Below are 14628 nucleotides of genomic sequence, written 5' to 3' on the forward strand. Positions count from 1 at the left end.
TATTTTCCCCTAGTAAATAAAGATAAATAAGCAGACAAACATAATTGAGCTGGCATTTTCCTGATGGGGTGTGGATAGATCCAACATGGCAACTTGTCATTCATTACGCAGAGATAATGACTCAACTAACTTATTCAGATTCTTGAAATCTTCATGATCTTTGTTTTGAAAACTGCGCAGACTCGATTCTGAAAAAAAAATTCAACCAAAACTTAATGCACGATAGGCTCCGTAAACATGATTAACAGCATACCATTGTTTTGTATATTATGCTCTCACCAAGAAAGACATACCTTTATCAACATTAGTACTGTGGTCCGCGTGTAGCGACGTGTAAGATTTACCGTACTAGCAAAACATCCGGGGGGGAGGTTTGTTCTGACTTTAGATTCTCCACCTCTGATGTCATCTCCTGCACGATTCAAAGTATACAAAACATGTCGCCATCAATTCTCTGATATCTCATGACGCTGTTATCATAGCGCTGCTATCAGGCAGAACTAAAACCATGGATATCCGGATGCAATATACTATATATAGCATCTTGTTGTCTTTTCGTTATAAATCTGTAGTTAGCCTTCTTCGAGATACTTTCCTAGACTTACGAGGCATGTGATTGGATGTTGGAAGATATTAATTATCTGCATGTGTTGTAATTGTATATAGATATTTGTTTTCAACGCTGTGCTGTAAATATGACGACAAGGACGTTTGGTATAACCTCTGTGGCCTTTGCCTTCAATGTAAAAATATAACAAGGATCCTGGTACTTTTATTGTTTGTTTACGAATCCACCTTCGCAGGATCCCGTGACGAGCAACCGCACGACTGGTCTCTTGATAGTTTTCGTCGGGTGAATTTGAGATAAAACATGCCTTTCCTTTCTTCCAGGCCCGTGTCCGAAGCACGACGAGGCATCAGAATGAGCGTGCGCGGAGCAGTGGGCGTGGCCCTCCTGGTCATGACGCTGTTCTGTCTCTGCATGCTGCTGTTTCTGGGACACCTGGAGCTGTCCCGACCTCGGGTCGCCATGCTGAACCGCGCACTGGCCGGCGTACAGCACAGTCAGCGGGGCACTCAGAGAACTTTCCCGGTACAGCAGACTATACCACGGGAAGCAGTCTTACCAGACCTCCATACGGTGTCACCAAGGCGGACGGTGTCCCCAAATGAGACCATGGCAGGTTTTCACGACGGGATGGAGACCATGGCTCGGTCAGTAGAGTACGTTGAAGAGCCTATCAACAAGGAGGAACAGCTTTCCGCGCTGAGGGAGAGGTGGGAGTACTATCCTGGTAATGATTACGGTGAAGAAGGTGGACAGTTCGGCAACCAGTCGGGGCTAAGTGGCAATCCGGCCCGCCGGCTAGCTGTGGTGGTGTTCGCCCAGATGCGTACGGGATCCTCCTTCACGGGGCAGCTCTTCAACCAGCACCCCTCCTTCTTCTACATGTTCGAGCCGCTATGGCACCTGCACCACCCGCAGAACGTCGCCTACAGGCCGATCCCGGTGGTGAACGGGCGGGCAACCGTGAGACTCAGTGCCATCGCCCACCGGCCTCCCGAGGCAACGTTCGGCAAGGTGCTCGAAGGAATCCTGCGCTGCGACTTCGGAGAGTTAACCAAATTCATCGGAAGAAAGGGACTTTTCGCCGCCGGGTCTGACAGGGCTTTGGTACGATTCTGTGACGAAGTCTTGCACTGGCCACCCCGTCGGTGTTCTTACGCGCTGAGGCCGCAAACCTTACCCAAGGTGGTAAACTACTGCAAAAGGACACCCTATACAGCAGTAAAGACGATACGGATTCAGAATATGAATTCCCTAGAACACTTACTGAGCGACCCTACCCTTGACTTGAAGATAGTCCACCTGGTAAGGGACCCGCGAGCGACCATTACGTCCAGACTGTCTTTAATGGACGCACGCCATAGAGCGAAGCTTCCTTTCCCTCCTAATCTTCTCAATGAGAAGGACATCAATAAACTTTGTGGCTGGATCACTAGAAGTACGGTGACAACGGTAAGTGGAAGCTGTTCAGTTTAGGACCCCGCTCACGCAACATTTTATCAGCTACATTAGCAACGTGAATTGGGTATTAGAGTTCTTTGATACGAAACGATGGGAAATTACCGTAGTCCTTCAACTGCTAGTATCTTCCTCGGGGTAATAATGACTGGAGCTATAATTCCTTTTACCAATAGGAGGCGCTTTTGAGAGAAGGGTGTGGTCCCTAACGTGGCAAAGCCTGTATCCCCCCTCATCCTAACTTCTTCAGTCATGTAGGGGATGAGAGGGATACAATTAAGCTAAGTTATGTTTGGGACCACAATCTTCTCGCTACAGCGCCATCTTGTAGAGGAAATTAGCAGCAGTTGTCATTGTCCTGAAAAAAGATACATTAATCGGGGCGGGGTGGGGGGAGGGATGCCTACATATCAATAAATGGCTGCGGTCCGATGGTACAGAGTTATTAATATGAAATATTTCAACAATGATTTAACCCTTTATGATCGAAGGAATATTATTTGTATCTCACATTCAGGACGTGCCCTCCCCATGGCGAGACCGGTACATCATGGTTCGCTACGAGGACCTGGCAGAGCATCCCGAACTCATGACCAAAAGGCTGTACGAATTTCTGGGCGTGCCCCTTGACGACATGGTTCTCCATTGGGTAAGAGAAAACACGAAAGGAGACGGCAAACCTCACGATCACTTTAGCACCAAACATCACGACGCTAACGCCACCGCCAAGATCTGGAGATACAGGTTGAGTTTCCCTGCCGTCGCTAAAGTACAAGACATGTGCAGAGACGCTATGAAAATGGTGGGGTACAAAGAAGTGGACTCGCCGGAGAAATTGAGAGACTTACAGACGTCTCTAGTGGACGCAATTCCTGCTAACGTCATTGCGATTCGCCCATAATGCTTAAGTCGCAATTCGAAACCAATGCCCCTTCGGGTACTATACGGGCTAAGTCTTTTTTTAACCTTGGGTGGGGCTTAACGTGACTCTCAACGGCTGTCATTATGAAATGATATTGGAAAGATAAAATTACGTAAATTGAATGTAATCATAATCAGAAGTATACACAAGACCAGAGGAGAGTGTAATTTTCTAAAAGATCACATCTTCATGAGTACGAAATCGACCAAATTTGTAAAAATTATTCACAGATGGACAGATAACTGAACCATTTATAATCCAGGTACAGACCCGATGGGTGTGATGCATGATGGGGAGTATTGGTTCCTATGGGATAATTGCTGAAGTTACAGGTCAACGTAATAGAATGATTGAGTTGCCAAAGGTGGAAATGATGAGAGTCATAAGAATGTTGAAACATCAGTCAAATGTTTGAAAGCTTGGCGGTTTCTCAACTGTTTGACATCTGTGTAAACCCGGCGTTTTATGTTCTGACATTTCTTTGACATCCACGGAAATGTTGAACATCCGCTACTTTCTTATGATCAATCTAGAGTAGTTGTATAATAGTTTTTTCGGAAGAGTTCATGCCAGCTTGCTGAAGCTATCTTGTGACCAAGTCAGTATCATGCCATATCCCAACTGTGCCATGATGTAAAATATAAAAGACTCAATATCCAGTAACTCACTTGTGTCATACCTGTACATGTACTGCAAAACGTTAAGTGACATTCATTAACAATGGTCCGATTTACCAATTCCTTCTCTGATGTACACTTATGTATATATATGTAAAAGTTACAACAGATCATTGAAATGTCACGGCAACCTTTATAAGGTGCATACAGACGACACGTGAGACTGCGTTAAAATGAATGATTAATATTCAGTAACGTAGTGCATTTTCAACAATGTGATATGTAGGGAATTGTTATATTTTCTTCGACTCACTGTTCAAAACTGTAATGCTTGCTTCTCTCTAGTCATGACATCTTTATATCTCTTCTGTCCATACTTTACATATATTTACATATATTATAAAGAGTTGATCATGTTCAGTGCTGAGCTGAGCAGAATACAAAGACAATACTGAACATGTGTCTCAGGACAGGGTTTCAACTCTGGATACCGGATCTGTGCGTAATAAAGCTTTCAAGGTATACATGATGGCTGTCGGGTATTTCTAAAATCGCTTTCTTACAGCAAACACAAGGAGATATGTATTGATTTTCCAAAGGTAAAGATAAACCAATCGATCCAATATTGTGATATACATGAGAGCTTAGTAAGAAACACATTAGAATGAATGTTCATCTGAGTTTGTGCAATACATAACGAAGAGATGAATAATTGTGGACTGGCTCAGTCAGTCTTCTCTAGCTGCCTGAACCAATCGCTGTGGATACGGGACTATCTGTCGTTTTTTTCTGTACGTGTTCACAGCATATTCCCATTGAGTCCCCGGGTCACACATACAGTATTGTTGGAGAGTGTTAATATTCTGGATACCGAACAGGTCTACTTTGTATTAGCTGTCTGATCTGCTGAATCAATCGCTGTGGATACAGGACTATCTGTACGTGTTCACAGCATATTCCCATTGAGTCCCCTGGTCACACATACAGTATTGTTAGAGAGTGTTAATATTCTGGATACCGAACAGGTCTACTCTGTGAGAGGAGTAAAGGTGGCCATCTACATCAGGGCGCACCAACCTTCTCTCAACCGGGACGGAGGGCGATGTCAACTTCCGACATTTGACGTCACACGTACAGAAAGTCACGTGTCCACAGCGATTGGGTCAAACAGCTGATGAGTGAGTCAGTCGAAAATCCCGGTCCTATTTTTGAGTAGGAGAACAGTTTGTCTCGTCATAAAATAGTAAACTAAACATGTCAAAGTAATCAAACAATATGGGGAATACTAAAATCTTTAAAATCTACTTTCGAATAACCGCCAATTCGACATGCAAGACTACGTAAACGGACGCAATTGGACAATAATGCAGAATCAAGGCGATAAATGCCTGATTGCCACGTTGCTTATGATATATACCAATACGTCGTTTCTTGATCCTTACGTTTTAGATGTAAAACCGTAAAAAGGGCATACAGAAATATCGATGACATGTCCTTACTGGCTAGGACTGTGGGTTCAAGGCAAAGCATATATTCTCCAAGGTACTTGGCGTCTGCATTCGCAACATTGCACCGTTGCTAAAATATGGATCTTCTAGCAGAATGACTCTCTTGGGGCGCCCCTGTTAACATAAATCAATGTGCAGTTACATTAGGCAACAACGTTAACGTCATTGGCACCACTTCAAAATCTGCAACGTTAAATCTTATAAAATATAGGAGGTATCTGACTTCATTTCAAGACGGATATACTGGACACCATCTTAGCGAAGATATGGATCAATGATATAGTATGGCTTGAAATTATTAAGATTGCGGAAATGGTTATACGACCTGGAAGATTTTCTTTCGTCGACAATGTCTGCAAGGTATCCATATTTCTTCTATCCTTGTACATGTACTAAACATTATACAAAGTATACACCAAAAAAGAAACGTTATGAATCACATGATTACAAACATCAATGGTACGGAAACGAAATCCTTCTATACTAAGTTCTGAAAGCCAGTAACTCGTTTAACGCTACAGATACCTGTTTGGCTGTTACTTGATCAAATGTTGAAACGCACCACAACCGTCCAAGCACAAACTGTTTTATGTGCATGGTGGGTATACCAAATTGCTGCCAACCTATCAACGATATCGGTCTTCTAATCTTTGTGTACGTACGTGGATCGTGACTCCCAAACTGCACTCCGAAGTCTAATTACAGGAAGTCGATGAATTTCCCTAACAGTTTGTTTATCATTAGCTGAAATCGTGATCCGTCAAGTCGTGCGAGCAGAATACAGTGGCACTGATTACTGAGCCGATCGTAAGATAGTGAACAGAATCTCTGTGCACCCGTCAAAGGCAACGCTTCATGGGATCAAGAAGGTTCAATTGATCAGACGGCACTGTCTTGACTGCTCATACTACCCAACGAGCTTGCAAGATCTATATATTCCTGTTGCTAGAAAACAGTATGTATCTATAAGTAACAGTATGTTTACTTTATCTATATAATCAAGGCCTGACTTAACATGTAAATCCCTGAAATTAGCACTAGGAAGTGTCAACGGACGTGGGCTACCCATACTGCATGGCCCAATCAGTTCACAGAACCAAGATGGTAATTTAGATACCGCGGGGTGAGTTGGGCTAAGAAGGATGAGGAGATAAGAAAGCCTGCGTGTCTTAAAGTGCTTCTACTCTTCGATCTGCAGGAGGCACGCTTGCCCATCACCGATGTAGATAGGGTGGGGTGACATGTGTGGTGATTTAGATAAGAGCAGTTCCATTTACTGAAAGGAATTTCAAGAAGAAGTAGACGCACTAGAAGATTTTGGTGATGGATTTTTTGGTGTCACGTATTCTGAAGTAGCATCTGCGCATGCGATCCACAGCAGTGGTCAATTGTATCCCAGCATGCATTGTGCGGGACCACATTAAAGTTTTCGCGTCACGTGATCACTTCAGTTTGAAATATGAACACGTGTCACTTATTTTCCTGTTTCACTCAAAACTTAAGTAAAATAAGATTAAAGATCTTCTGGCTATTCTAATTTTTACGACTGGGGGTATGAAAATCAAAAATAAAGGGAGATGGGTGAAACAATGATTTATAATTACTTCATCGGGGGAGAGACTTGAATATGGCATAAATTCCGTTGGCTTTGTTTACGATTGCAATACGGTAAAGGAAGTTATCTATAATACCAATGGCCCAGCAACCCTCATTGAACTGGGACGGGGGCTGTTACCAACTACCAATCACCTTTGACCTGTTGCCAGAAGGTCACATTTTCTGAACAATCGGGTCTTCAAATATCCTGAGGAAGACATGGGGGATGGTCGAAAATAGAGTTCAGTCTTTTTATTGGAAAATGTCTAAACGTTTTCTGCATAACAATGCTGTATATCAACACTGTGATGAACCTTCATGCTACTTTAGATTCTGCACATAGTCTGAAACGAAAATTCCTTACACGTCAAAGAGGTCTTACTGCTAACCGGTCCCTCGGCGGAAGCATTAAGAATGCTTTTACTGGATTTTTTGTCATCCCGAGCACAAATAGTATTTCATTATGACGATAAAAGCGCAGCCAAGTACCTCTCTAAACACCTATAAAGTGTTTTCTGACCAGGGAAACTAAATAATGTATGGTACGATCTCTTTGGCAGGCATGAACTTAGGTAAAAGGTACCATTTGTGTGTTTTGTGTGCGTCAATGAGCGCTACGGGCGTTCTCTCATTACGCACTGCACAACTTGTTATATAGCGGGACTGTCAGCCCTCGACATTTACCGATGTCTATGTGTACCATATGTACAAACTGATAGTGGATGGCCGGCCATAGCAGAGGTTAGGGAGAACCGCTTGACAAAGAGTAGTGCACACGTTGGTGGTAGATAATTGTTATTCTTTGTTTAGTAATTCGTATTCCTGAGAAAGGCGAATATATAAAGGGATATACAAAGGTTTGCGTCACGCAGGGAATATGTATATTGGGTAGGTATTGTGTGTATGGATTAATGGATAAGGCTATGTGATATGTGATGTGTGCTTATACTTTTATTAAACTATTTGTGGGCATGGTGAATGTTTAGCTATAATATTGTGGATCGACATTGTGATGTTTCGATTCGCCAACCCCAATTAATTTGTGATCTCTGTATGTACATTCACCGGCAGTTTAGCTCGGTAACAAATGCCGCTGTTTGTTCAGACGGTAAAGTATGTTCCCTTTCGTATAAATTAGCGCACACTATTTGCTGCACCCTTTGAGTGATCACCTTACCTTGATTCTTCCTGTTCAATACACCAGCGCCTCCAAGCGATTACATGTGGCGCTGAATAGCAAGAAGGCGAGAAAAAATTTTGCCAGTGCGTACGCTATTTGATCAATTCTTTATAACTCTGATGGCTTTTAAAGTCTAAAGCATACCTTGAAACAATTCACCATATCCAATCATAAGCAAATCTATTGGTAAATAGTGCATTCGTTTAGGCAAGGAAAATGGGGTCGTGACCAGATGCGAATACAATGTAAATTTCTCTCTCGGTCCAACTAAGCGCGCTTGACGAGACGATCTTACTTCCTAGTCTTAACAATACTGCAACGCACTCTAATCTATACTCATCTGTTTCATAACATGGAAGTAAGGTCTCATTGTTGTATTAATCCGAGGGAGCAGGCGTTGACGTAAGACATCCTAACTTTTAGGGATCGATGGAGAAGATAGTATTCTTTCGTTTCAATGATCATTTACTTAATACACTATACATTCATGTATTACTCCGAGTGGGTAGAATAGTCCAGACCCAAAAAGTAAACGGCTGCATGAACTGGTGTTTATAGCTGTGAGGAAATGTTTCAGGCAGCCCAACTGATGGGCATATTCGGCAGTCGTGCGGAAGGTCGGAGGTACCCATCCTGGGGTTTGAGTGGTGCGGTCGTACCCTAGGAGTGGTAAAGTGGATCTTGCAGGGAGAGACACAGGTAAACAGACATGTCCCTGGTGCTGCACACTATCCACTTACAGTTAAACATGCCTGTCCCTGGTGCTGAAAACTACCTACTTACAGTCAAACATGTCTGTCCCTGGTGCTGAAAAATTCCCACTAACAGTTAAACATACCTGTCCCTGGTGCTGCACACTATCCACTTACAGTTAAATATGTCTGTCCCTGGTGTTGAAAACTATTCACTTACAGTTAAACATGCCTTTCCTTGGCGCTGAAAACTACTCACTTTACAGTTAAACATGCCTGTCCCTAAACACTATCCACACACAGGTAAACATCCCCTTCCATGGTGCTGAACACTACCCACTTACAGTCAAACATTCCTGTCCCTGGTGCTGAACACTACTCACAGTTAAACATGCCTGTCCCTGGTGTTGAACATTACTCACTTACAGTTAATCATGCCTGTCCCTGGTGCTGAACATTACCCACTTACAGTTAAACATGTCTGTTCCTGGTGCTGAACACTACCCACTTACAGTTAAACATACCTGTCCCTGGTGCTGAACACTATCAATACAATACACATGTTAATATGTTTGTTCCTTGTGCTGAACGCCATCCACACACATATAAATAGGTAAGCCAGTACAAATTCAAACATGTTTATTTACTCCCGCATCAATAAATGAGGGATGAAGGACATGAGCTAGCTTTCCACAATGGGTTACTCCACAGAGGATCAATGCTCAGACAATGATTTAGAAAGGAAACATAAGAGAGGCTCACTCCTAAGCATAGACATTGGTATAGACCCAATATCTTGTCAGAAAAATGACGTGAATGGAGTGTGGTGGATAACAAATGTTCTATTATTCCAATGTACTCATATTACTAATATCCTACTGTAAATATATTTCGCTGAGCAATGACACTGTGAACAAACAGAGCTAAACGTCTTGTTGTACTCTAAAAGAGGCAATGATATTCAGGTTTAATTTGTTCTACACACGGACATCTGTTTGTTTGACTATCATCTCACGCCAATGACAACATTCAGTACTTGATACAGGTCGGCGCAATTTGACACATCTCATTGGTTTACTTTTCGGAAAAATCACCAGACTCTGTAATGTTTCAATAATTGAACTAGCTCAGATAATGCTAGTCAATATGGTACAAATGTGCCTGATACATTTGACAAATTTGCTCTTGAGACTACTTTGACCCTCGTTTCTTTTCTTTTCTTCTTTTGTGTTTTTATTCTCTAACAAATGCTATTCATCTTTAAACAATCAATCGTGATGTTCTAGTTTTACATCACTTATCTTACCCCCCTCCCCCTTCAGCCTTCCGGCCTGTGATCACGTGATCTATGACGTAGTTGAAGGCGTCCAGATCAGTCCGTGCCACCAACTGGTAGAGATGTCGTCATCACCTTAGGCGGATTGAACAGAGAAATTTAGTTAACATACAAGTCAAAAATAAAGTTCAAAACTTCACCAAAGGGTACAGAATGGTCCTTGTCATGTAATGATCCTTTAAATGTGGAGTTGTATGCATAATAGGCAACGTCATAACCTATAGAAAAAAATGTATCCCTACCGATTTCTTGGCTATCTGTATTTCCGATGTTCGCCTGTCCCGTCCGAACCGTTGATATGACGTCACCTGACTCCCACGCCGTGGCGACTCCGACTGTGCGACAGAGTTGATCAAACCAACCTCTCCTGGCGTCTTCGTTCTTTACAGGGTCTGTAAAGTTAGGAAAATGGTTTGAGTCGACAAGAAGAAAGCTCTTTCCATGTCTCAGTCGTGGCACAGGTAAGGGACAAGATACAAGAAACATCGGCAAGACCAGTTATAGTAATCTGTAAACTTGGTATCAGGGCATGTAGTTTTTACCCTGCACGATCCTACCATATCTGTTGCATACTGAAAATCTATTAATTTTCAAATTTCAAAGTTATTCGGGGATTTCACGGTGGGAATGGAAATGAGGTTTTCGCGGCGTTTTCAGTTCGGGGTAAAAACAATACAGGACCATAAAACACACATTTGCTGTATCATGATTTAGTTGTTAATAGGCGAATAAGCATTGTCAATTGGTTTGCTGTACATGAGCCATTCTTGTTTCCCTACCAAATCTTCCTCCATTCACGGTAGCCTTCTCGCTCGTCTCGTCCGGCCAAATCGTCGACTTGACGTAGCTCAGACCAATTTTGGCGGGAACATCCCGGGCGAGCCCGGTCCATGTCAGGCGACGTCCGTCGTCTGCAGAGTCTACGTGAGACAAGAACGGTACTAAATTATCATTCTGAATGTAACATCGTTAAACTACACGTTTACGCATGAGAATTACTGATCAACTCTTATAGGAAGAGATGGAAGTGCGGAGTGGGATACTGGCCACCTACATTAACTGTTAAAGTTATATTTACATATGTAGCCATTCAGTTGAAGAATCCCAAAGGTAGATGTTACTCATCCCTTTGTCTATTCGCCAGGGATCCGAGGTGACTGTTACTCAGGAGCCGTTATTTTAGGTTCCACCTTCTAACGTCTTGTTCATTGAAACTAATGTATAGGGGATATGTGAACACCAGCTGAACGTTCATCTGCACTCACCATGGTGATTGCCAGGTTTAGCGTCAGGCCAGAACGTTTTAGTCACGTATTCCTTTACAGTCATCAGTGTCGTTCGTGGGGTGTCATTTGTGCGTGGGTCTGGAGAAGAAGAAACAATCAATACGCTGTGAGACCTATGAACACAAAATACGATTTCTATATAAGAGCAACTATGGCTCGCCCTCCTTAATCCAGATTAGTGCGTTCCAATATTCATCATCATCTGGTCGTGAAGGTTTTTAGGGTTGTTCATGGCCCTTCTCCTTCAGCCCTCCGGAGCTCCCTATCCTCCATAGCTTTGGGTCCTTCCACTATCATCAGACTTCAAAACGTTAGCTGAAAACACTTTTCCCTCTTTTCGTAAACGTCCGAAGTTCGGTGACATCACGGACCCGAAATATCTGCGTCAGAATACTGTGAATTCGTTTATTTTCGCGGTTTAGTCTCGCGGTAGTAGCGGAAAAACGAGGTTTTCGTTGTCACGTGCGCAAAAATAATACTAGTATTGTAGCACAAAAACACATATTTACGGTGTAGTGATTTCGCTGTGGATAAGCACTGCGAATATGTCAACATTCACAGTACGTAAGACCCAAACACTGACCTGTAGCCTTCTCCGTCGGGCGGCCTGCGTCCTTGAGGAAACTCGCGGTTGTCTTGTAGACGTTCCTCCCGACCTGGAGCAGCCAAGTGAGCGGGTCTGGCGGCGGGAGTTCGGCCAGCTCGTCGAAGTGACGTCCCCGGCGGTGCCAGAAACAGCTGTCCAACAGATAACTGTAACGCCTGGGGGAAGGGGGAGTGTTGGTGTCTCTTTGTTAGGTGCACATCCTATTTTGTATGAATTCCAACCGGCTTTTACAATTTTGTATTGCGAGTATTTGATACAGTATGGCATGCTGGTGCGTTACCCTTTCCATGGATAGTATTCAGCACCAAGGACAGGTCAGGTGTGTTTAACTATGTATGGACAGTGTTTAGGGACTAATGTGTTGCCTTTTACCTGGATATTGTTTAGCAACAAGGACAAATGCGTTTATGTATGGATAGTGTTCAGGGACTGGTGTATTGCATGCCTTTTCCGTGGATAGTGCTCAGCACCAAGGACAGTATGTCATACAAAAGGGCGTAGACCCAATATACTTCACGTTAAGTGCAGGAGTTCATTCAATAAATGGATTTGCAGCTGGGAAAACAGGACGGTGAATGAAAACAAGTTGGAACTTCACTGTAAAGGTATAGATACTCAAACAAAGGGCAGTTACCCAGCACACAAACAAGAATGCAACGTTTCATTACAGCGCGCATGTAGTGTCAATAGTGTGTATGAATAATAAGACCAACTCACCACATGTCATCCGCGTCAGTGACGACATTCATGACCGTATCCTCGTCCTTCCAACCGTAGTCAGTCAGTGATGTCATCATGACGTCACGGCTCCTGTCCTTGTACAAGTCACAGCGGACCAGTGTGCCAAGCCATCCGGTTTCCGACGGCTGGACATACGCAGTGATAAAGGTCTGTCTATCCGTGATCTGTGGCACATAAACCACAATGATTGATGTACAGTATGAGAACATCACAACACAGCTTTCTGATCCTTCAATTCTCGTATCATCAAAGAGAAAGACGGAATATAAATTTGTCGCAATCCCGATAGTTTAGCACCAGGGACAGGTGTGCTTACCTGCATGTGGATAGTGTTCAGGCGTGTTTACCTGTGTGTTAATAGTGTTCAGCACGAAGGACAGGCATGTTAAGCTGTGTGCTGATAGTGTTCAGCACCAGGGACAGGCGTGTTTACATGTGTGTGGATAGTGTTTAGACCAAGAACAGGCATGTTAAGCTGTGTGTTGATAGTGTTCAGCACCAGGGACAGGCATGTTAAGCTGTGTGGGTTTTTTTAGGGACTACTACATGACTGCAACACTGCACTGTGTTGAAAGTGTTCAGCACCAGGGACAATGTATGTTTATCGGGGACAGTGTTCACATCGAAATGTGTGTTAACCTTCAAACGGATAGTGTCCAGCACTAGGGACAGGTATTTGTACTTGTATGAATAGTGTTCAGGGACAGGTGTGTTATCCTTTCCGTGGGTAACGTTACTGTTCAGTACCAGGGACAGATGTGTTACCCCTTCCGAGGATAGTGTACAATATCGGGGAAAGGTGTGTTACTGTTTCCACGATCCACGGTGTTCAACAACAGGGACAAATATGTTTGTGTGTGGATAGTGTTCAGTACTAGGGACAGATGTGTTTACCTGTGTGTGGATAGTGTAAAAACAACGAAAATAACAACGTAACAGATAGCGTTATATTTGGCGCAAGCATTGTAGGTTCTTTACTCTCTATCCGTAGCAAACATAATTTAACTTTTGAATATAGTGGCCCCGGGTAGCGATTATAGCCGTTATCTGCAGGTAAGAAGTAATTTGAAAACTACTAGAGGAGCCAACTGAAGATACACAAGTTGACGTCCGTTAGTTTCGTACCTGGTACACTCGGAGCGAGTCTCGGGTGGTTTTGAAGACGGGGAGTTTCTCCACCATGGTGAGTCCAACAGCGTCCTTCCGCGGCATGTGAGCCAGCAGAGTCCTGAACTTCTCGTGCTTGTCATCAACAAAACAAGACAGGACGTACAATATCACTAACTTCTTCAAGATGCCCATCTTTCCAAGGAGTTCGTAAAAAACGTGACTCAAAACTCGGGTTTCGCTGACGGGTGTTTTGTAAATAGAATCCGGTCGCTAGGCACTGGTTCGAAGATTCGAATTCGACGATTCGATTCTTGACGCTCTGGAACGTGCAGTACCTACAGCCATTCCTGCACATTTTTCTGAACGGTTGATTTGAGAATTAACGTTACTATCGAACATGAAAAAAAGAAGAACTATGCGTTGCTTCTTTCAAGTTGCGTAGCTGAAGGACTTTAGGGTATTCGACGATAACCTCCACCAGGCCTCCCTAGGAGGGGTATGGATCGTAGAATTCGGCAAAAAAGGAATAATTGGCAGTAGAGTCAGTCCACGGTAAGGTTAATAATAAGTGCGCTTGCAAATAAAACCCTCCGGTGGCCACACTTTCCAGGCAAATACAATATTCTCCCTATAGCTGTCGTAGTTAGTCTGGTAGAGACTAACTCTTTGGCTGCTTTGGAAAGTACCATTTATGAAGTCTGGGGTTGTGGAGAAAATCTAAAATGAGAAACTCACATTTTCATGTAAAAGGTTAACTATTCAAACCGCCAATAGGGGTACGTAAAAGTAATGTGGGTACGGAGGCTAAAAAAAAAGTTTTCGGCCATACTGTAAATCGAACAAAATTAATGTTTAGTGGGCTGAGCCATTCAGGTTGAGGGGGAGAGAATTTGAGGTGTTCAACATTTGAGCATGCTAGGTTGACTCTGTTAAAAAAATATCCTTGGACAGAATATGCAAAATATCTCAGCTTAAAAATCAACTTGAAACCATCAATTTTATATGCA

General features: G+C 43.2%; 3 protein-coding genes across 4 annotated transcripts in view; 1 reads left to right on the top strand and 2 right to left on the bottom strand.

Moving 5' to 3' along the window:
- Positions 1-575: 575 nt before the first annotated feature.
- LOC136446475 (carbohydrate sulfotransferase 1-like) lies at positions 576-4089 on the top strand. Its single transcript, XM_066444856.1, has 2 exons — positions 576-2020; positions 2544-4089. The coding sequence occupies exons 1-2, from the start codon at positions 872-874 to the stop codon at positions 2925-2927; spliced, it is 1533 nt and encodes a 510-aa protein (XP_066300953.1). The 5' UTR covers positions 576-871; the 3' UTR covers positions 2928-4089.
- Positions 4090-9191: 5102 nt separating this feature from the next.
- LOC136445843 (uncharacterized) overlaps positions 9192-14628 on the bottom strand; it is a 36472-nt gene continuing 31035 nt past the window's right edge. The window contains exons 5-7 of one of the 2 annotated variants that reach the window (XM_066444007.1): positions 10657-10797; positions 10120-10269; positions 9192-9952 (exon numbers count right to left, since the gene is read on the bottom strand). In XM_066444007.1, the coding sequence (XP_066300104.1) occupies positions 9888-9952; positions 10120-10269; positions 10657-10797 (356 nt within the window). In that variant the 3' untranslated portion in view covers positions 9192-9887. The remainder of the gene's footprint in view (positions 9953-10119; positions 10270-10656; positions 10798-14628) is intronic. The other variant, XM_066444008.1, reaches the window with a different exon arrangement.
- Positions 10847-13915, bottom strand: LOC136446367 (uncharacterized). Its single transcript, XM_066444709.1, has 5 exons — positions 13637-13915; positions 12488-12675; positions 11747-11925; positions 11143-11241; positions 10847-10851 (listed from the first exon to the last, which is right to left on the bottom strand). The coding sequence occupies exons 1-5, from the start codon at positions 13811-13813 to the stop codon at positions 10847-10849; spliced, it is 648 nt and encodes a 215-aa protein (XP_066300806.1). The 5' UTR covers positions 13814-13915.

Source organism: Branchiostoma lanceolatum, chromosome 12 (genome assembly GCF_035083965.1).
Source record: "Branchiostoma lanceolatum isolate klBraLanc5 chromosome 12, klBraLanc5.hap2, whole genome shotgun sequence".
Classification (NCBI taxonomy): domain Eukaryota; kingdom Metazoa; phylum Chordata; class Leptocardii; order Amphioxiformes; family Branchiostomatidae; genus Branchiostoma; species Branchiostoma lanceolatum.

What these genes read in the sequence shown, in the direction of transcription:
- LOC136446475 (XM_066444856.1), top strand. Translation starts at nt 872, where the DNA reads ATGCCTTTCCTTTCTTCCAGGCCCGTGTCCGAAGCACGACGAGGCATC. An exon ending in CTAGAAGTACGGTGACAACG is followed by an intron (nt 2,021 to 2,543) that starts GTAAGTGGAAGC and finishes TCTCACATTCAG; the next exon opens with GACGTGCCCTCCCCATGGCG.
- LOC136446367 (XM_066444709.1), bottom strand. Translation starts at nt 13,813, where the DNA reads ATGGGCATCTTGAAGAAGTTAGTGATATTGTACGTCCTGTCTTGTTTT. An exon ending in ACTCGCTCCGAGTGTACCAG is followed by an intron (nt 12,676 to 13,636) that starts GTACGAAACTAA and finishes TATGTGCCACAG; the next exon opens with ATCACGGATAGACAGACCTT. An exon ending in CCCGACGGAGAAGGCTACAG is followed by an intron (nt 11,242 to 11,746) that starts GTCAGTGTTTGG and finishes CTTCTTCTCCAG; the next exon opens with ACCCACGCACAAATGACACC.